The sequence below is a fragment of the Xiphophorus maculatus genome, chromosome 22 (assembly GCF_002775205.1).
Source record: "Xiphophorus maculatus strain JP 163 A chromosome 22, X_maculatus-5.0-male, whole genome shotgun sequence".
Classification (NCBI taxonomy): Eukaryota; Metazoa; Chordata; class Actinopteri; order Cyprinodontiformes; family Poeciliidae; genus Xiphophorus; species Xiphophorus maculatus.
The window spans coordinates 984,413-1,006,880 of record NC_036464.1 but is presented as its reverse complement, the minus strand read 5'-3'; the positions used below and the strand labels follow the sequence as shown (position 1 = coordinate 1,006,880).

General features: G+C 36.1%; 3 protein-coding genes across 6 annotated transcripts; all 3 read right to left on the bottom strand.

Annotated features, from left to right (window-relative positions):
* Positions 1-536: 536 nt before the first annotated feature.
* LOC102223440 (zinc finger and SCAN domain-containing protein 2-like) lies at positions 537-5,756 on the bottom strand. Its single transcript, XM_023328012.1, has 3 exons — positions 5,394-5,756; positions 3,416-3,596; positions 537-2,766 (listed from the first exon to the last, which is right to left on the bottom strand). The coding sequence occupies exons 1-3, from the start codon at positions 5,394-5,396 to the stop codon at positions 1,796-1,798; spliced, it is 1,155 nt and encodes a 384-aa protein (XP_023183780.1). The 5' UTR covers positions 5,397-5,756; the 3' UTR covers positions 537-1,795.
* A 995-nt stretch (positions 5,757-6,751) lies between these two features.
* Positions 6,752-18,292, bottom strand: LOC111606771 (gastrula zinc finger protein XlCGF8.2DB-like). 3 transcript variants are annotated; one of them, XM_023328010.1, is made up of 4 exons: positions 10,850-11,454; positions 9,151-9,316; positions 7,716-8,576; positions 6,752-7,631 (listed from the first exon to the last, which is right to left on the bottom strand). In XM_023328010.1, the coding sequence occupies exons 1-4, from the start codon at positions 10,850-10,852 to the stop codon at positions 7,552-7,554; spliced, it is 1,110 nt and encodes a 369-aa protein (XP_023183778.1). In that variant the 5' UTR covers positions 10,853-11,454; the 3' UTR covers positions 6,752-7,551. The 3 variants fall into 3 exon arrangements, with proteins under 3 accessions (XP_023183778.1, XP_023183777.1, XP_023183779.1); XM_023328009.1 differs by having other exon boundaries at positions 6,752-8,576; XM_023328011.1 differs by lacking the exons at positions 9,151-9,316; positions 10,850-11,454 and adding an exon at positions 18,052-18,292 and having other exon boundaries at positions 6,752-8,912.
* On the bottom strand, positions 11,546-20,983 carry LOC111606768 (zinc finger protein 721-like). 2 transcript variants are annotated; one of them, XM_023327999.1, is made up of 3 exons: positions 20,894-20,983; positions 18,290-18,455; positions 11,546-17,207 (listed from the first exon to the last, which is right to left on the bottom strand). In XM_023327999.1, the coding sequence occupies exons 1-3, from the start codon at positions 20,894-20,896 to the stop codon at positions 13,483-13,485; spliced, it is 3,894 nt and encodes a 1,297-aa protein (XP_023183767.1). In that variant the 5' UTR covers positions 20,897-20,983; the 3' UTR covers positions 11,546-13,482. The 2 variants fall into 2 exon arrangements, with proteins under 2 accessions (XP_023183767.1, XP_023183766.1); XM_023327998.1 differs by lacking the exon at positions 20,894-20,983 and having other exon boundaries at positions 18,290-18,490.
* Between the last annotated feature and the right edge of the window lie 1,485 nt (positions 20,984-22,468).

The window sequence follows — 22,468 nt, the reverse complement described above, 5'->3', positions numbered from 1 at the left end:
CACATAATTATAACTACTATATACAATCTAATTTTATGAAACAATTTAGTTTTCTTTAAATCGAATAATGACTTGAATATGTTAGTTACCTAAGTACTTTTTCAATGTATTAATACTCACATTAATATTTTCAAACTCTCCTCACAGCTTCTCATTTTCATATTTATGGCATTCTAATATAACATGCTCTATTGTTTCATATTTCTCACAGTGATCACATTTACCGATATTATACTTTTGTATCTAATGATTATCTATAAAGTAAGGTTGATCTTTTTTCTTGTTAATGATACGTCTATTATTGCTTATGGTAAAACCCAGAGTGGTATAACTGATATTGGTGTTTGGCTAATTTCTGGGCTATTCATTTGAAAATCTTTTCTTTTTAATTATCCATCCAAAGCTCCTCATTTCTTTTTTCTTTTTCCGAGCATGAATTTAAAATTTCCCGTGCTGGACGACCCAGGGTATTTTAATATTTATATTTAATCTGCTCAGTTCGTAAAAGAGCAAATGAAGGGAGCCAATTCTAACACTGCTTTTTAGTTTTTATTGTAGATAATGCCAACCTACCCCAATGACCATACAAACATGACAGGGGATTAAAGCAGCTCCCTGTTAAAAGGCACAGGATACGGTTTCCAACATTTTCCAGTTAATCTAATCAAATACAGAGAGACAGAGAATTTACATTCTTTAACAGATTTGAGATCTTTTCCTATTCATATACATGGATTGGATAAAAAAACAAAAACAAAGACAAAATGGGTTTCTTAACACACAAGGAAAAGCAAAGTTCAAACAAAGAATCATTTCCAAACCATAAACATTAAATCAAAATTTGGCTGCCAAGATTTCAAATTCCTTCAAGGCTAAAACATCTAGTTAAAATAATCAGAATGGACACAGAACAAAAATTAATATCATGGTATATTGAGCAGTTCACTTTGATAACAATAAATGGACAATAATACCAACATCCCCCCCTCAAAATAAAGAATGTGACAGTATAAATACTTCACAGCCAGTTATATCTGAATTCCTCATCATTCTTCCTCCACCGGCCCCTCGTTTACCCCAGTTCTGAGGCGTGTTTTAGAGCGACTCATTGGTCTGCGGTCTTTTTAAATGTGAATGAGACATTTCACGTCTGATGCTGAGGAGCGTGTATTAACCCACAAGAAATGTTCTGAGTTCAAACAAGCTAGAACCAAACATTTTGACTTCTCTACTTGCAGCTTCAGCACAGCTGAACTTGCACTACAAAAACAATGCAAAAGAATATGGCGGATTAACAAAAATGGTTAGCTGGATGTTTAGCAGTTCCACAGCAAATACTGTGATGCAATAGACAAGAAAACATGATAGGGAATAGAAAAAGAAATGAAGACTGGAAAATATGATCCAAAAATAATTTAAAGATATCTACGCAGCACAGGGAAAGAATCAATTTAAATTTTTTGCAGTCCTAGACACTCAACGTACACAAAAAAGTGGATTCTGAAGATAGGTCCCCTTTAACTCAATGTTGACATCTTGTGCATCACACAAACATTTTGCCTTTTGTACCGTAGAGAAACACATGAGAAAAGAACACACACCTTTGCTACAGCTCAGTCTGGACATTACATGAAATGATAGAAAAAAAAAACGTGTCTTGCTATGAAACCATCAGTCATGTTACTAAGCAAATCTGTAAATGATATTAAACGTCTTAAGATTAAAAGTGAAGACTGTTGCCTTAAACGACAACATGAATATTTCACAGCGAACTGATGCTTTGCAGTGTGAGTCATCATAAAGGAGTTACTTTTTGCCGACTGTGGATTTTCATGTGTGTGTTTAAATGTGACTTGCGCCTAAATGTATGTCCACAGAGATCACAGCAGAAAGGTTTCTGTCCTGTGTGGATTCTCATGTGTGAGTTTAAGTTTACTTTTTGGCTACATTTATGTCCACAGAGATCACAAGAAAAAGGTTTCTGTCCCATGTGGATTCCCATGTGTCTGTTTAAGCTTGACTTAAGGGTAAATCTATGTCCACAGAGGTCACAACAGAAAGGCTTCTGTCCCGTATGGATTATCATATGTCTGTTTAAACTTGATTTTTGACACGATCTATGTCCACATACTTTACAACAGAAAGGTTTCTCTCCTGTGTGGATTCTCATGTGAGTGTTTAAATTCCGTTTTTCACAAAATGTTTTGCCACAGACTTCACAGTTCACCTTCCATCCTTTCTGGGCCTTCCTTCGTGAGCCGACATTTTTGTTTTCTGTAAAACCTACTTCTGCATCTAGTTTATTAACAAGGTTTCCATTTGACTCAGGAGCTATGTACTGAAAACTAAGGACATGGACTGTGACTGAAGGGGGGGCAGAGTCTGACAAGTGTTTCATCTCAGGGGCGGGATACTTTACATCATCGTCGTCCTCTTCATCCTTCACGGTGTCTTCATGCTTGAAGGACCTGGAACCACCTTCAAAATTTTCTATCTTGATGGATTCTCCTTCATTCTTTACTTCTGGAAGGTCTCTGTCTTTAATTTGGTCTTGATAAAGCTGTGAGAACAGAGGGGACTGTTCATCATCCTCACTCTTCATGTCACTTTCTATCTCCTCCTTCACTTTGAACAGTTCTCCCCTCAGACTGATGCAGACCTCCTCGTCTTCCTCCTTTATGTGTTGGGGTTTTGGGTCATGCAGGTCTGCATTAGGTTTTCGGTCTTCTGTGTCATCTTTTTTAACCATCAGCATGTGCTTAACATCTGCAGGAAACATTGAAACACATTATGCATTTTAGAAAGGATATAAACTTCAGCCTGGACTATTAACATTGTGGAAATAAATACTTGACAAAATATCCCTAGCCTCCAATGACTACATCTATGAATTACCATCGGGGAATCTGCACATTATTTTGAACCAGAGTGGAAACTTCAGTCACATCTCTGGCTGCTATGAAGATAGAGGACAGGCACTTTACAGGCACATCCACTGAGAACTTAATGAAGGTAGTCAGAGTGAGACACTGAACATAAATTTAGCTCATGGACCACTGATTGAGGACTGAAATGTGATGACTGCTGAAGGAGGAGCAGCTTATTCAGCTCTGTCTTGTCATCATTTAAGATCTATTCCTATTCATTCAGATATGCATTGGATTAAAAACAAAGGTAAAATAGCTTTTTTACTATTTAAAATACTTGTTATTTCAAGTATTTATGTGGGGACATTTATGCTTGTATTTAAGGGCAAATATACAGTGTAGCTGGTGGTAGGTCCCGGTGGACACACCTCATCTTACCAGGGATGGAGAACAAATAGCCACACATAATATTGACTTTAATAAACAGATTCAAATAGTTGATTACATTTACTTTATTTAGTATCTTTACCACATGTACTGAGACTTACTCATGACAGTGGGCTCCAGGTTCACACAGACAGACCGAGGGACGTGACTTCCAGAACCAGTCCTGATAAAGAAGGTGTTGGAGGAATCATCTTCTCTTCCAGAGGTCTTGTCTGTAGGCACCAATAAGTCCGACTGGATGCCATCTACCAGGCAATCTGGCTCCCAACAACCAGCGTCAGTCTGAACACCAATATAACATGTCATTTGGCATCAAAGAGAGAAACTAAACTATTATATAGCCAAACAAATGATTAAAGAAAAGGCAACATAGCAAATAATTATGATAGAAACATCTGGTAATTGTCCTCTAGCCAATAAAATCAGCTTGCTCCACTGATGTTAAGTATTTGCTGGACATTTGCAAAAATGTGGCTGTGGAATGATGAAGCGGCGCAGTCGAAATACAGCATCAATAGAAAGAAAAGTTGAGGTTGATTCAGCAAAAAATGTATCTTCCCAAACTTTTCAATAAAAATGAAAATTTATGTATTGATAAAGTAATTAATGTTGCAGATAATTCATTCATGTAAAAAATAAATATTAGTTATTTGACTGTCCAGTGTGACATTGTATTTAACAATATCAGTCATTTAATATTTCTAGTCTTATTGTTTTATTCATTAGTTTATTTTTTAGCCAATTACTTCTATTGTATTTATTTTACCTTTGTTATTTTTTGCCACTTTTTAATTCATACATTTTATTCATGTTTAATTTTTTAACTAATTATTTTTATTTTAAATCAGTGTTAATTAATTTTTTCACTCTTAAATCATACGATGATTTATTTTTTCTTCTTTGTCTCTGTATTTAGAGATGAAGGTACAAAGGAGTAAATAAATGGTTATTAAGTTTGTCAGTGGGAGCTTGACACGCCGCTCTAATTTGTTGTCTCTGACTTTGCAGCTGCATTTTAGCTGTTCTCTCTACCTGCTTGGTTTCCTCTAACTCATCTATTTTCCTCTTATAACAGCCATAAGGGAAAAATTAATTCGTAAGAATTGGGATGGATTCAGTAAGAAACTGCACTACTTGTGAGATTAACTATAGTTCTAGTTCTAGCAAGTTATTGTTGTTAATTGCTGTTAATTAACAACATTAATTGCTGTTCCTTTTCATCTTTTTCTCTAGTAATCACAGCTGCATCTGAAACTTTCTCTTCTCTTTCGGTTCCATGACTAAAAACATATGTTGACTTCAACTGTAGCATACAAACGCTGACAGAAAAGTGCAGCTAATAACAGTTCAGCCCTTACAAGCTGGTGTGATTTGTTTTGATCATGCAGCTCACACGTCTGGTACTTTGTGAACAACACGTGATGGGACCTTTGCAGTGATGCTTGATTAGATTAACAACCCAATGAAGGTCGGTGATGAGATTTTCCTGAAACATGCTGCTCACAGAAAGCCTAAAATGGCGACTTCGGTTTATAGTTGCTCGCTTTATCTTTTGGTTCCATGATCAAGAAGGTATGCTGATTCCCACTGTAACATGGAGAAAACATGCAACGGGAAATGGCGTGTAGGAAGTTGAACTGGTTATGATCGTCGGTGCTGCTCAAAAAGGTGAAACACAATTGTCATATGTGGCATCAAAACATATTCTTTAAAATATATTATATAAACTGGAAATACAACCGCACTATGCAAAACGTTGTGTAATGTTGGCAGTATTTTTAATCGGGCACCGACACAGCTGCCTATCCTTTGTAAACATTGGGTTGCAGAACTGCTACTTTCCATCCCAAGTACGTGCAGTCACCTTATTACACGTCTTACATTGTTTATTAAATGGTAACTAATAACATCATCGTCATTTTAAAGTAGTTATTGACTAACAGGCCATATAACTAACCCGTTTTGCCGAAAATCGGCGATATCTTTTTGTTCAAAATGAGCGCGCGAATTAAGGGAGTTAAATATAATCTGTGTCCGATTCACCTTCTGAGAAATGTCAAACTGAAAACACAGTCTTACCATTTTACTTTATTTTGTGGACGCACGAAGAGGAGGCGAATATTTATAAATGTGTAGCTATACAGGATAATTCGTTGCTTCTTCTTCTTCTTCTTCTCCTTGTTGGTAGATTGCAGGCCACTTCAGAGGTGCATACCGCCACCTACTGTACACCAGTGTGTAACTTCATATCCTCCACCTGCTATATTTGGAATGTGTATAAATAATAATACTTTATTATTCTGATTTCTTCCTCTTTCTCTTTTGTTCATAAAATTCATTTTAGACTCTGCTTTCTTCCCTTATCTCCTTCAGATTTTCTTTCATCCTCTTTCAGTTGCATATTTAAAACACTTAATGAAAAGATTATCCACACCTTCTTATTCTCCACAATCAGATGCGTTATTCCTTCTCATTATAAATAGATTCATCTCTAAATATTTTAACTTACATCTTCCCTTCTGCTTTGTTCTTTATTACAGATTTTTGTATTCTGTACATTTTTCTTTCTTTATCTTCACCCCATCTTTTGCATATTTCTATTTCTTTTCCTTTAATTACTAATTTAACATTTCTTTTCCTATATGGAATAAATGCATCTTGCCATGCATTTATGGCCATTTGAGGGAACTAAACAACAGAAAGATGAATGGACTGTCATATCAGTCCCAGGAACGTCTCTTCATATTAACTAGGCACTGCGTTTGAGACGCCACTGATACCAATATTGTCAATAATGATCTAAATTCTGAGCATAAGTGTTGAAATTCAGACAAAAGTATTGCAGTTCTACTTTATGTAGACCATAAGTGAATGATTTACATGTGAAAGGGGAGTATTTAAAGTATGATATTTTCACTTAAAAGCAGCTCCCTGTTATCGGGCACATGATAACTTTTTCAACAGTTTCCAGAATTAATCTAATCACATAAAGTGTAAAGTATTTACATTCTTACTAAATGGATTCAATCTCTTTTTTTCTGTTAACAGACATGCATTGGATAAACAAAGAATTTTTTTTCGACAGAATGAAATGCAAAGTTCAAACTTAAAGAATTATTTTCAAACCATAAACATTCATCCCAAAATTGGCTGTACTGCCAACATTTCAACCTCCTAAAAAATTATTTTGCAAAAAGTCTACTCTAGTAGTAAGTAACTGATCAAATTAATTTAATATTTAAAGGTTAAAGCATCAGATAATATAAATATATGTTAAATATATATAAAGTTATGTTAAATATCAGCGTTTTAAAGACTGAAATTAAAATAATTCAGATAATATAAATACAAAATAAGAAAATCAGGCAAAAGAAACATTTTTCCAAATAAATTATTTTTAAATAAAACTTATGAAGCTTTGACAAAAACTGCAGGTGTGTCCGATTTTGGTTAAAACAGCTTGTTCTTCATTCAGGGAAGTTGCTCAGAGCATAGTAGGTAGAGAATCCAGAAATTTTATTCAAGAGTAGTGACACTTGATCATAAAATTACTCAAGTAAAGGTAAAATATAGCATAGTATTAGTATTGTTTTTGTGACAATGACAATAAAGATTTATCTATCTAGTAGAAATACTCCTAAAAAAAATGTTTTTCCAAAAAGTTACTCATGTAAAAGTGAGTAAATGTAATTAGTTACGACCCAACTCTGTTAATTAGCAACCAAAGACATCATAATCATATTAAAGTAGTTATACTGACATTATTGTTCAAAATAAGCACACAAAATTCAGTGAGTTAAAATATCAGTTCTGCTTCATGTTCTGAGAAAATAAGTAAAACTGAGACAGAAAAATATTCTTTCTTCACTCTCTTTTTTCATAGATGTGAATTAGAAAATCAATAGAGACAAAATCTGTTTCTTACAACACAATTCAATGGAAAATTCAAAAATTAACATTCCCCCCAAAACTGACTGTACTGCCAACATGTCAAACTCCTTCAACACGAAAACAGTCAATTAAAATCATCACAGAACAAAAATTAATATCATGAGAACGACAAATGGACAATAACACTAATTCCTCTTCAACCCAGCTAAAATAAAGAATGAGGTAGGCCAGCATAAATACTTCACAGCCAGTTACAGTGGAAAAGTTCAAGGGGTATGAATACGTTTGCAAGGCACTACAGATTAAATATGTGAAAAAAGATGACTTAGAAAAGGCTAAAAAACTACTAGTTAGACAAATAAAGAGATTTTTGTACTGTGTGGATTTTCATATGTCTGCTTAAAACAGATTTACGGCTAAATTTATGTCCACAGAGATCACAACAGAAAGGTTTCTGCCCTGTGTGGATTCTCATGTGTGTGTTTAAGCTAGATTTACGGCTAAATCTATGTCCACAGAGATCACAACAGAAAGGTTTCTGCCCTGTGTGGATTCTCACATGTGTGCTTAAACTAGATTTACGCCTAAATTTCTGTCCACAGAGATCACAACCGAAAGGTTTCAGTTCTGTGTGGATTCTCATGTGTGAGTTTAAATTAGCTTTTTGGCTGCATCTATGTCCACAGAGATCACAACAGAAAGGTTTTTGTCCTGTGTGGAGTTTCATGTGTGTGTTTAAGCTAGATTTACGGCTAAATCTATGTCCACAGAGATCACAACAGAATGGTTTCTGTCCCATGTGGAATCTCTTGTGTGAGTTTAAATGTGATTTACGGCCAAATTTGTATCCACAGACATCACAACAGAAAGGTTTCTGTCCTGTGTGGATTCTCATGTGTATGTTTAAATTCTGTTTTTTAATAAATGTTTTTCCACAGTCTTCGCAACTAAACTTATCTCCTGTTTTGGCCTTCCTTTGTGAGCCACCATTTTTGTTCTTTGTAAAACATTTCTTAATATCCAGCAACCCTTGAGACCCTATTTCTGAATTTGGTTTGTTAACAAGTTTTCCATCTGACTCAGGATCTCTGTCCATGACTTTAGTTTTCTGTCCAGAGTCTGACAAGTGTTTCAACTCTACATCATTGTCCTCTTCATCCTTCTTGGTGTCTTCACACTCATCCTCACTCTTTATGGCACTTTCTATCTCCTCCTTCACATTTTGCAGCACTTCCCCCTGACTGATGCAGACTCTCTCCTCTTCTTCCTTTATGTGGTGGGACTTTGGGTCATGCAGGTCCACATTAGGTTTTTGGTCTTCTGAGATTTCTTCTTTAACTATCAGCATCTGCTTAACATCTGCAGGAAACACTAAAACACATTATGCATATGAGAAAGTATTTACCCTGCACTTTAAGTAACTCAAGAAACTGTACAGGCATTTCTAAAAGGGGCATTGGCATTAAATTCACACCAGATATTGGCAAATATTCCTCAAAGAACAAAAAATGAGTGCTAATTAGTCCACAAAAAAAGTTATTGGTAAAATCCTGGAATGACAAAGAATAAATATTTATGAAAAGGGTGACTAAAAGCCAAAAAGAATAAGTAGAAAAATTTTTGTCCATACTTAGACGGTATCTCATATGTGCAAATCAATATCAGCTGGTTTCTGATGACATCTTGGCCTGTCATCAGAGTGGAAACCTCAGTCACATCTCTGACTGATATGAGGATATAAAAGAGGCCCTGTGCAGACACATCCACTGGGCACTTCATGAAGGTCGTCAGAGTGGGACACTGAACTGTAAATTTAGCTCATTGACCACTGATTGAGGATAAAAATGTGATAACTGCTGAAGAGCAGGTATTATAGAAACACACATTCAAATACCTCATTTCATTTGTTTTATTCAGTAGTTTTCCCACATGTATTGAGACTTACCAATGACGGTGGGCTCAGGGTTCACACAGACAGACCGAGGGACGTGCTTTCCGAAAACTGTCTCAATGAAGAAGGTGTTGGAGGAATCTCCTCTTCCAGAGGTCTTGTCTGTAGGCATCAATAAGTCCAGCGGGATGCGATCCGGCTCCCAACAACCAGCGTCAGTCTGAACACCAATCAAACATGTCATTTGGCATCAAAGTGGGAAACTAAACCATTATATAGCCAAACAATGGATACTGAAAAGGCAACGTAAAAAATAATTACTACTGTCTGGATGACCAGAGACATCTGTAATCGACACATAGCCAATAAAATCAGCTGGCTAGGTTGAAAAAACAATTAACATTTGCTAAAAATATGGCTGTGAAAGGGTGAAGGAACGCTATCTAAATGGCCTGTTAGCATGAACTAAACGTTTGCCTTTAACAATAGAAAGATGAATGGACTGTCATATCAGTGCCAGGAAACTCACTCATGTTAGCATTAATATGCTAACATGTTTTAAACACTGTATTATATTCCCACTGACAAAAACAACTTTTCAACAAATTTTGACAATAACAACAACAACAAAATCTAACCTCTCTCAAGCATATGTATGTCTGTCCGGAAATGACAGACACGGATTGCCCTAGTTTGAAGAATGGGCTTGGTGACACCAGCAGTTTGTTAAGCCTGGGCTTGATGTCGGTCAGTGCCATACGTACTGTATGTCATTGTCCAAATGTAGACGTGCTCTTTGTTTTGTTTTGAGTAACTTTCAAGTTGAAAAACCACCAGACTCACACAAGTAAGTTGTTCCAAAGTGGAGAAGGCATTTCACTGTCACCGTTACACAGCCGAGGAGTCTCAACGTTCAGATTAAAATCCACCAGCATTGTAATCTCAATCAACTAGTCTTGTGACTTCAAGTCCAGACTAGAAGCAGCACTTATCAGCTGCTTAACAGTCAAATAAGGGCCAGTGATGATATTTTCCTAAAATACTGTGGTCACAGAAAGCCTAAATTGTCCGCTTCAGTTCACATTGCTGCTACGTGCATCCTTAGTTATTTCATTCTGGTATATTTAGATGTGAACGGGAAATGTAGCGAGTTTAACTGGTTATGGTTGGCGGTGGCACTGAATGCTGCTATATGGGCATCAGAGATGTGAAATAAAATTATCCTCTCAGACAACAGAAACATATTCCAACATTATTTTAGTCTGTTATACTTAGATGTTAACGGGAAATAGCCTGTAGCAAGATGAACTGTTTACGGTTAAACGGGAGCACTGAATGCTGTCATAACAGAGATGTGAAATAAAATTATCATCCGAGACAACAGAAACATATTCCTTAAATTGGAAAGAACAGCATTTTGCAAATGGTTTTGTTACATTGGCATTATTAATCAGGCATCGACACAGCCACCTATCATTTGTGAATATCTGCGTTGCTAACATAACTGCTACTTTCCATCACAAATAAACGCAGCCACCTTATTACAGATCTTTCAGTAATTATTCAGTAGTAACCAACAACATCATCGTTATTTTTAAAGTTGTTATTGACAAACAGGTGATCCGTTTTGCCGAAAATCAGCGGTAACTTTATGTTAAAAGTGCGCAAAATTCGGAGGGTTAAAATATCAGCTCTGTTTCTGATTCACGTTCTGAGAAAATTAACCTGAGAAAACAGAAGAAAATATTCTTACCATTTTCTTTGTCTTAACGACGTGCGAAGACAAGGCAGAAATTTATAAATGCAGAGACATACAGGACAGTTTCCTTGTTTTCCCTCCTTCTTCTTGGCAAATTACAAGCAACTTTAGAGGTGCATACCGCCCCCTACAGTACAACACTATGCAACTTCTCAAGTTTCTCCCACTATATTCTAAGTTTTAATTTTGCACTAGGTAAAAATGACACTTCATTTTATAATCCTGATTTCTTCCTTCTGCCATTTTGTTCCCCAAAATTCCTTTTAGACTCCAGGCTCTTCATATTTCCATTACTTTTTCACTTGTATATTTAAAATGTTCATCAAAACACATATTTTCTTTTTCTCCACAACCATCACATTTGCTATAATTAATTTTCCTTCAAGTAAAACTGTTAATTAAGCAAGACCTACTCTCAATCTTCACTCCTAGTTTGTTCTCCACAGATCTTTGTTTTTACAGATTGTTGCATTATGTGCAAACTTTCCTCATCTTCATTCCATCTTTTGTGGCCATGTTTCTATTCCTTAAATTATTTATTTAAAATCTCATTTCCATAACATAGTCTGTAGGGTTTTTTTCTTTACCCCAAGCCTGTTTTGCATATTTTGTGCCCTTTCTGCTCTGGCTTAACAACAGGTTCCTTATTTCAGGTGAGACCAGATCTAAGCAAAACAAGGAGATTATTAGTTATGATTAAAGAAATGTTTATATCAGATAATATGTAACAAGCTAAACAGAACAAAATATAATCATTCAAGCAGAAAGATACAGACAGTTTTATGTATTATTTTTATATTGTGCATCTTTGATGGCATCTCCTGGATTTCCCCATGAAGTATTGTAATTTGACATGCCAACCCACTCTAACCATCGCAAGGAGGAGGCAGTATAACATTACATGTTTCTCTAATATAGTTTTCAAACATTACACAATCACCATATGAACATGACAGAACATTAAAGCAGTTCCCTCTTGAAAAGCACAGGATAAAATTTCCAACACTTTCCAGAATTAATCTAATCAAATAAAGAGAGACATCGTTTTTACATTCTTCCTGAGCAGACGGTCTTTTCCTATTCTCTCACAGACATGTATTGCAAAAACAAAAGACAGACATTTAAATACAAATGCAACTGATAGGTATTTTCCTAAAGCATTATTTTCAAACCACAAACATTCCCCCCCAAAATTGGCTGTAGGCTACTGCCAACATTTCAAACTCCTTCAACACTAAACACCAAGTTAAAAATCATCAGAACGGACACAGAACAAAAATCAATATAATGAAAATGATAAATGGACAATGACACCAACTCACCCAATAACCCCCTAAAAAATAAAGAATAAGATAGGCCAGCATAAATACTTCACAGTCAGTTACAGTAACTTACAAATGTATTCATACCCTTTGAACGTTTTCATATTTTGTCACATTACAACCACAAATATTTAATTTTATGTGAAGTCCAACACAAAGTGGTATACAATTGTGAAGCTGGAAGAAAACTATATATGATTCCAAAAACTGAAAAGTGCGGTGTCCAATAATATTCAGCCATCATGAGTCAACATTTTGTGGAATCATCTTTTGTTACCATTTTTATTCAGCTTTGCTCTGGTCTGATCAAAGCTCCTTCCACATGTTTGTTGTCCAACATGGCTTCTGGCAAACTGCAAACAGGATTTCTTATGGTTTTCTTTTAACAACGCTTTATTCTTGCCACTCTTCCATAAAGATCACTTTTGTGCAGTGATGACTAATAATTGTCCTGCGAACAGTTTCCCCCACTTGAGCTGTGGATCTCTGATTTTGGTCCAGACTCTCCATGCACCTCTTGGCTACATCTCTGATCAGTGCTCTCCTTGTTAAGCCTGAACGTTTCGGTGGACGGCCTTGTCTTGGGAGGTTTGCAGTTGTGCCATACTCGGATTATGGATTTTACAGTGCTCCAAGATATGTTCATTGCTTGGGAAATCTTTTTATAGTCTAAGTCTAAATGTCTCCACAACTTTCTCCTTGACATGTCTGGTGTGTTCCTTGGAGTTCATGATGCTGATTGTTCCCCAATATTCTCTTAATCAAACTCTGAGGCATCACAGAGTATCTGTATTTTTACTGACATTAAATTTCACAGTAAGTGGCAATTAGTTGTGCTGGAGATAGGCACCAGCACCCCCCAACCCTACTAGGGACAAGGGCGTCAGAAAACGAATGAATGAATGAATGAATGGAAATTAGTTGCACTTAGAGAAAAGTGGTCTCTCGCAAATTGCACTTTTGAGTATTTGATACATAAAACGTGTTGAATCGTATAATTTTCTTTCTACTTCACAAATGTATAACTCTGTGTTGGTCTTTCATATTAAATTCCAAAGAAATCTGTTTGTAGTTGTGATGTAACAAAATATGGAAAAGTTCAAGGGGTGTGAATACTTTTGCAAACCACTGTAGATTAAATATGTGAAAAAAGATTACCTTAAAAAGGGCTAATAAACTACCCGTTTTACAACTAAACAGATTTTTCTCCTGTGTAGATTCTCATGTGTGTTATAAAACTAGATTTACAGCTAGATCTATTTCCAATGACATCACAACAGAAAGTTGTCTATCATGTGTGGATTCTTATGTAGTTTTTGAAAGTTTATTTATCGGTAAATCTGTGTCCAAAGAGTTCACAAGAGAAAGTCTTCTGTCCTGTTTAAGATCATAACATAAGGTTTTCTGTCTTGTGTGGATTCTCATGTGTTTTTTGAAAACTGATTTGTCAGTAAAACTGTGTCCACAGGTTTCACAACAGAAAGGCTTCTGTCCTGTGTGGATTAACATGTGTTTGTCAAAATGCTGTTTTTGGCGAAATTTATGTCCACAAAGATCACAACAAAAAGGTTTCTGTCCGTTGTGGATTCTCATATGTTTAGTTAAATTTGATTTTTCAGTAAACCTACGTCTACAGACGTCACAACAGAAAGCTTTCTGTCCTGTGTGGATTTTCATGTGTTTATTTAAATTAGATTTTTCAGTAAACCTACGTCCACAGACGTCACAACAGAAAGTTTTCTGTCCTGTGTGGATTCTCATGTGTTTATTTAAACTTGATTTTTCAGTAAATCTATGTCCACACAGGTCACAACAGAAGGGTTTCTGTCCTGTGTGGATTCTCATGTGTGAGTCTAAATGTGCTTTTCGGCTAAATTTGTTACCACATACGTCACAACAGAAAGGCTTCTGTCCTGTGTGGATTTTTGTGTGTTTGCTTAAACTTGATTTATCATTAAATCTATGTCCACACAGATCACAACAGAAGGGTTTCTGTCCAGTGTGGATTCTTGTGTGTGTGTTTAATCTTGATTCATCAGTAAAACGACGTCCACAGAGATGACAACAAAATGATTTCTCTCCTTTGTGGATTCTCATGTGTGTGTTTAAATTAGATTTTTGGTTAAATGTATGTCCACAAATTTCACAACAGAAAGGTTTCTGTCCTGTGTGGATTCTTAAGTGTATGTTTAAATTGTGTTTTTTAATAAATATTTTGCCACAGTCTTCACAGCTAAACTTGTTTCCTGTTTTGACCTTCCTTTGTGAGTCAAAATGTTTGTTCTCTGTCAAACATTCCTTCACATCCATCAACCCTGAAGACCCAATTTCTGATTTTGGTTTGTTAACAAGGTCTCCATCTGACTCAGGATCTCTGTCCATGCCTGTAGTTTTCAGTTCAGAGTCTGACAAGAGTTTCAGCTCTACATCATCGTCCTCTTCATCTTTCTTGATGTCTTCACACTCTACAGACCTCAAACCATTTTGATGATCTTCTATCTTGATGGATTGTCCTCCATTGTTTTCTTCTGGAAGTTCTCTGTCTTTATTTTGGTCTTGATAAAACTGTGAAAGCAGAGGGCACAATTTATCATCCTCACTCTTTATGGCACTTTCTATCTCCAGTACATTTGTGTCCACAGAGTTCATAACAGAAAGGTTTCCGTCCTGTTTAAGATCACAAGATAAGATTTTCTGTCTTGTGTGGATTCTCATGTGTTTATTTCGATTTGATTGATCAGTAAATTTATGTCCACAAATGTCACAACAGAAGGGCTTCTGTCCTGTGTGGATACTCGTGTGTGTGTTTAAATGTGCTTTTCGGCTAAATTTGTTTCCACATGCAACACAACAGAAAGGCTTCTGTCCTGTGTGGATTCTTGTGTGTTTGTTTAATCTTGATTCATCAGTAAATCTACATCCACAGAGATGACAGCAAAAAAATGTCTCTCCTGTGTGGATTCTCATGTGTATGTCTAAATTGTGTTTTTTAATAAATGTTTTGCCACAGTCTTCACAGCTAAACTTCTCTCCTGTTTTGACCTTCCTTTGTGAGTCACCATTTTTGTTCATTGTAAAACACTTCTTCATATCCATCAACCCTGAAGATCCCATTTCTGAATTTGGTTTGTTAACTAGGTCTCCATCTGACTCAGGATCTCTGTCCATGCCTGTAGTTTTCAGTCCAGAGTCTGACAAGTGTTTCAGCTCTATATCATTGTCCTCTTCTTCTTCTTTCTTGATGTCTTCACACTCTAAGGACCTGGAACCATTTTGATGATCTTCCGTCTTGATGGATTCTCCTCCATCGTTTTCTTCTGGAAGTTCTCTGTCTTTATTTTGGTCTTGATAAAACTGTGAAAGCAGAGGGGGCTGTTTATCATCCTCACTCTTTATGGCACTTTCTATCTCCAGTACATTTGTGTCAACAGAGATCACAGCAGAAATGTTTCTGTCCCGTTTAAGATCACAAAATAAGATTTTCTGTCTTGTGTGGATTCTCATGTGTTTATTTCGATTTGATTTATCACTGAATTTATGTCCACAAACGTCACAACTGAAGGGCTTCTGTCCTGTGTGGATTCTCATGTGTGTGTTTAAATGTGCTTTTCGGCTAAATTTATGTCCACAGACATCACAACAGCAAGGTTTCTGACTTGTGTGGATTCTCCTGTGTGCGTTTAAACTAGATTTCTTGTCAAAGCTATGTCCACAGATTTCACAACAGAAAGGCTTCTGTCCTGTGTGAATTAACATATGTGTGTTTAAGTGTTGTTTTTGGTTAAATTTATGTCCACAAAGATCACAACAGAAAGTTTTCTGTCTTGCATGGATTCTCATGTGTCTATTTAAGTTAGATTTTTCAGTAAATTTGTTTCCACAAACTTCACAACAAAAGGGTTTCTGTCCTGTGTGGATTCTCATGTGTGTGTTTAAATGTGCTTTTCGGCTAAATTTATGTCCACAGATATCACAACAGAAGGGTTTCTGTCCTGTGTGGGTTCTCATGTGTGTGTTTAAACTAGATTTCTGGTTAAAGCCATGTCCACAGATTTCACAACAGAAAGGTTTCTGTCCTGTGTGGATTAACATATGTGTGTTTAAATGCTGTTTTTGGTTAAATCTATGTCCACAAAGATCACAACAGAAGGTTTTCTGTCCTGCGTGGATTCTCTTGTGTCTATTTAAATTTGATTTTTCAGTAAATCTATGTCCACAGAGGTCGCAACAGAAAGGTTTCTGTCCCGTGTGCATTCTCATGTGTGAGTGTAAATGTGCTTTTCGGCTAAATTTGTTTCCACATACGTCACAACAGAAAGGCTTTTGTCCTGTGTGGATTCTTGTGTGTTTGTTTAATCTTGATTCATCAGTAAATCTATGTCCACAGAGATGACAGTAAAACAAATTCTCTTCTGTGTGGATTCTCATGTGTATGTTTAAATTCTGTTTTTCAATAAATGTTTTGCCACAGACTTCACAACTAAACTTCTCTCCTATTTTGATCTTCCTTTGTGAGCCACCATTTTTGTTCTGTGTAAAACATTTCGTAATATCCATTAGCCCTGGAGACCCTATTTCTGAATTTGGTTTGTTAACAAGTTTTCCATCTGACTCAGGATCTCTGTCTATGACTTTAGTTTTCTGTCCAGAGTCTGACAAGTGTTTCAGTTCTACATCATCATCCTCTTCCACCTTCTTGGTGTCTTCACATTCTAAGGACCTGGAACCATTCTGATGATCTTCCGTCTTGATGGATTCTCCTCCATTGTTATCTTCTGGAGGTTCTCTGTCTTTTATTTGGTCTTGACAAAGCTGTGAGAGCAGAGGGGACTGTTTATCATCCTCACTCTTTATGGCACTTTCTATCTCCTCCTTCACATTTTGCAGCTCTTCCCCCTGACTGATGCAGACTCTCTCCTCTTCCCCCTTTATGTGGTAGGGCTTTCGGTCATGCAGGTCCACATTAGGTTTTTGGTCTTCTGAGATCTCTTCTTTAACCATCAGCATCTGCTTAACATCTGCAGGAAACACTAAAACACATAATGCATATGAGAAAGTATTTACCCTGCACTTTAAGTAACTCAAGAAACTGTACTGTCAATATCAGCTGGTTTCTGATGACCTCTTGGAATATAGGAAGGTTGTTCTTGATGAAAGCTATGCACAGTGATACAATTGATAAAACCAGAGACTTTCACAAAAAATGTTGCAAAACATACTATACAAATGGTAAAACGTAGATTTGTGTTTCAAAACTTCTGAATGGTCCACTGACGCTGGTATATCCAAAGTCTTGGACTGGAAAGAACAATTTCACCACTAAACACCATGTTCCCCTGGTAAGACTACTGATAGAGGAGTAAAAAGATTAATCAAAGATTTTATTGGACAACAAATACAATTTCTTTTTAATGTGAGTCCAGGAGCACTCACAGAGATTAGTAGAAAGACCTGGAAATTAACAGGTTCGGTGATGGAGAAATATCACTATGGTTGCAAAAAGCTGAATAAAGGAAAGTGTCCTTTAAACCTAAACTTTACCTACAAAGTTCTGTCAGATGGTTGTCTTAACAGGACTGAGACACCCAGATAAATCAACAAGCAACAAAGTTTCAACAGCAACAGCTAAGTGGGTGGCTACCCATTAAAAACTGATTAATATTGTGGAGGATGTAGGGCTACTTGAAATAATATGCAAAGCCTCCAACGACCACACCCATCAATTACCATCAAAAACCTCTGCAGTATCCAAGATTCATAACTGGATCTTGGGAGAGACAAATATTGCAGCGCTAACAGGGCACTACTGGATGTCTGTAAGGAATCATTACTAACTCAGGGTATCACCACATTATATTGGAGTATAGTGGAAACCTCAGTCACATCTCTGACTGATATGAGGATATAAAAGAGGCACTGTGCAGACACATCCACTGGGCACTTCATGAAGGTCGTCAGAGTGGGACACTGAACTGTAAATTTAGCTCATTGACCACTGATTGAGGATAAAAATGTGATAACTGCTGAAGAGCAGGTATTATAGAAACACACATTCAAATACCTCATTTCATTTGTTTTATTCAGTAGTTTTCCCACATGTATTGAGACTTACCAATGACGGTGGGCTCAGGGTTCACACAGACAGACCGAGGGACGTGCTTTCCGAAAACTGTCTCAATGAAGAAGGTGTTGGAGGAATCTCCTCTTCCAGAGGTCTTGTCTGTAGGCATCAATAAGTCCAGCGGGATGCGATCCGGCTCCCAACAACCAGCGTCAGTCTGAACACCAATCAAACATGTCATTTGGCATCAAAGTGGGAAACTAAACCATTATATAGCCAAACAATGGATACCGAAAAAGCAACGTAAAAAATAATTACTACTGTCTGGATGACCAGAGACATCTGTAATCGACACATAGCCAATAAAATCAGCTGGCTAGGTTGAAAAAACAATTAACATTTGCTAAAAATATGGCTGTGAAAGGGTGAAGGAACGCTATCTAAATGGCCTGTTAGCATGAACTAAACAACAGGCCTTTAACAACAGAAAGATGAATGGACTGTCATATCGGTGCCAGGAAACTCTCTTCTCATTAAATGGGCACTACATTTGAGGCGTTGCTGATACTAGTGTTGTCAATAATTATCTAAACAGTTAGTGTAAGTAGCAGTAATGTCACCAAGCACCCCGTGTTTTAAGCCAGGGGTTCCCAAACTTTTCCATGCCATGGCCAACCAAACAGCCTTAGCTTCTGGCCAAGGCCCCACCTGCAAACCAACAAACAATGCTACAACAATGAAAAGAAACATAAATTTTTAGAATGTTCTAATTTCTATTAAACATTCACTTAATTATTACACTTTATGAGCATTAAAATGTTAACATGTTTTAAACACTGTATTATATTCCCACTGAAAAACAACTTTTCAACAGACTTTTAACAACAGTAACAAAACAAAAGAAATCTAACCTCTCTCAAGCGTATGTATGTTTGTCATGAATCATGGATACAGATTGCCGGAGTGTGAAGAATGGTCTTGGTGACACCAGCAGTTTGTTAAGACTGGGCTTGATGTCGGTCAGTGCCATACGTATGTCACTGTCCAAACGTAGACGTGCTTGATGTCTTGTTTTAACTAAGTTTCAAGTTGAAAAAACAGAATCAGATAAATAAGTTTTTCCAAAGTGGAGAAGGCATTTCAGTGTCACCCAGTTAGACAGCCAAAAAGCCTTTCAGTTCAGTTTAAAATCCAGAGAGCTTGTAATCTCAATCAGCTACTCCCAATGAAGCTGAAGTTGGTTTCTGATTGCAGCTTCTGATTCAGGAAATGGCTAAAGGTGTGATTCCACCTAATTTTACACTACCTCCAGCATCTTTAATCTATTCTAGTTTTTTTTTTTAAACTACAACACCTAGACTTTTCAGACCTGTACTAGATTATTCTACTGCAATAGCAGAATATTTAAAACTAACTTTGTGATTTGTGAAACTTCAATAAAGGTTGATTTCATCCTGTTTTTGCATGTAGACCACATGCAAAAACAGAACTGCTCCACCTCAGTACAGCACCTAGACACTCCAAACCTGGGGTTGAGTTATTCTCAACTAATAGCAGAATATTAAAGTCTAGGTGTTATAACTTTATAACTAGAGAAGATTTTTTTAAAGTTACCTTCATACTGCCCTTTATTGGCGTTTCACAAATCCAATAAAGGTTTCTCAAATCACAAAGTTGGTTTTAAATATTCTGCTATTAGAGCAGAATAATCCAGTTCAGGTTTGAAGAGTCTAGTTGTTGTAGTTTTTTAACTAGAATAGAATAAAGATGCTAAACTTAGTGAAAAATTAAGTGGAATCACTCTTTAGCCATTTCCCGAATCGGAAGCTACAATCAGAAACCAACTTCAGCTTTGTCTACTCCTGACTTCAAGTCCAGACTAGAAACAGCGCCTAAAAGCTGCTCAACAGCCAAATGAGGGCCAGTGATGATATTTTCCTATAATAAGTGGTCAAAAAATGAATAAATTGTCCGCTTCAGTTCACATTGCTGCAATTTGCATACTTGCAGCCTTAGTTACTATTATGGATTCTATGTTTTTCGTTCTTTTATCTGTTTACACGCACACGCTGCAGCTTAATTAACCATGTTTATGGAACTAGTTAACGAACCTGGGTGGCGCACAGAGACAAAAAATGAATGAACTCCAACATTATTTTAGTCTGTTATACTTAGATGTTAACGGGAAATAGCCTGTAGCAAGATGAACAGTTTACGGTTAACGGGAGCACTGAATGCTGTCATATCAGAGATGTGAAATAAAATTATCATCTGAGACAACAGAAACATATTCCTTAAATTGGAAAGAGAACAGCATTTTGCAAATGGTTTTGTTGCAATAGCATTACTATTAATCAGGCATCGACACAGCCACCTATCCTTTGTGAATATCTGCGTTGCTAACATAACTGCTACTTTTAAAACACAAATAAACGCAGCGTTATTTTTAAAGTTGTTATTGACAAACAGGCGACATATTTGACCCGTTTTGTCAAAAATCGGTATTGACTTTATGTTCAAAAAGAGTGCGCAAAATGTGGAGGGTTAAAATATCAGCTGTTTCCGATTCATTAAACTAATTCATTAAATTCATTAAACTTCTCAGGTTGACTCTGAGGAAAGTCAACCTGAGAAAACAGAAAAAAATATTCTTACCATTTTATTTGTCTTAACCACGTGCGAAGACAAGGCAGAAATTTATGAATGCCGAGACATACAGGACAGTTTCTCTTGTTCTTCTTCTTCTTGGCAGATTACAGCTTTAGAGATGCATACCGCCCCCTACCGTACACCAGTGTGTGACAACATAGCCTTCACCCACTGTATTCCATGTTTTAATTTTATAATATGTAAAAATAACACTTTTTTTTAAATCCTGATTTCTTTCTTTTTCCATTCTGTTCTTAAAATTGTCTTTCTTTCTCCTATAGTTGTATATTTAAAGTGTCCATAACCATCACATTCCTTATAGTTATTTTTCCTTAAGATAAATGAAGATTAGTTTAATTTTACAGAACTTATACGGTAAAATTTAGCCAACCACAGCAGCTAATATTTTACTGTGATTTCAGGGCTTCTTTTTTGTGCAAAACAGTGCATCGGTAAAGGTTTTGTTACGTTGACAGTATTTTTAATCGGTCATTGACCAAGTTTAACTAAAGCTAACAAAAACTGAAATTGAGAAAACATTTTTGTTAACTGAAATAAAAAATAGTAATTAATTAGTGAAAACAATAACTACTAACTATAACTGCAACAAATTTTACTCAAGTAAAATTATAAGAAACCATGCAAAACATTTCTCAAGTTAGAGTAAAAAATCATTTTTCAAAAAGTCTTCTTAAGTACTAAGTAACTGATCAAATTATCAATAATTTAGTATTTACAAGTTAAAGCATCAAGCAACCAACATAAAGTTAGGTTAAATATTAGTGTTTTAAAGACCGAAATTAAAATAATTCATATAACATAAGTGCAAAATCAGAAAATCAGGCAAAAAAAAAACATTTTTCAAAATCATTTTTTAAAATAAAACTTATGAAGCTTTGACAAAAACTGCACTCCTAAAAAAAACTTCCATAAAGTTACTCATGTAAAAGTAAGTGAGTAAATGTAATTAGTTACAACCCAACTCTGTTAATTAGCAACCAAAGACATCATAATCATATTAAAGTAGTTATACTGACATATTATTGTTCAAAATAAACACGCAAAATTCAGTGAGTTCAAATATCAGCTCTGCTTCACGTTCTGAGAAAATAAGTAAAAGTGAGAAAACAGAAAAATATTCTTTCTGACCATTTTCTTCGCTCTGCGGACGTGCAGCAGTGACGTGTTTCTGTGTCGAGGCTTCGAAGCGTATCGGGAAATCCAGGCAGATTTTTAGATTTGGATGAAGCGCGCGTGGAGGCGGGTTGATGGAGCGCGTGGTGACGTATGAAGCCCCCCTAAACGGGCCGAACCACGTGACTAATCCAGGAAGTGGATCGTCACATCGTTTGAGAATCAAAATAAAGCAAAGGAAAAAACTTGCTATTCCCCCCGGTTATATTTTGTTGTTTAAAGATTTTATTTCAGTTTATTTAATTGTGCTCTGTCTTTGCAATGGATCCATGTTCGTTTCTAATTAAAAGCTTCGGACATAGAGATAAAAATCATTAATGATGTAAAAGAATCCTGTGGTCAAATGTGTTTCCTAATTTCTGATGTTTTAAAATGTGATGAACTTTA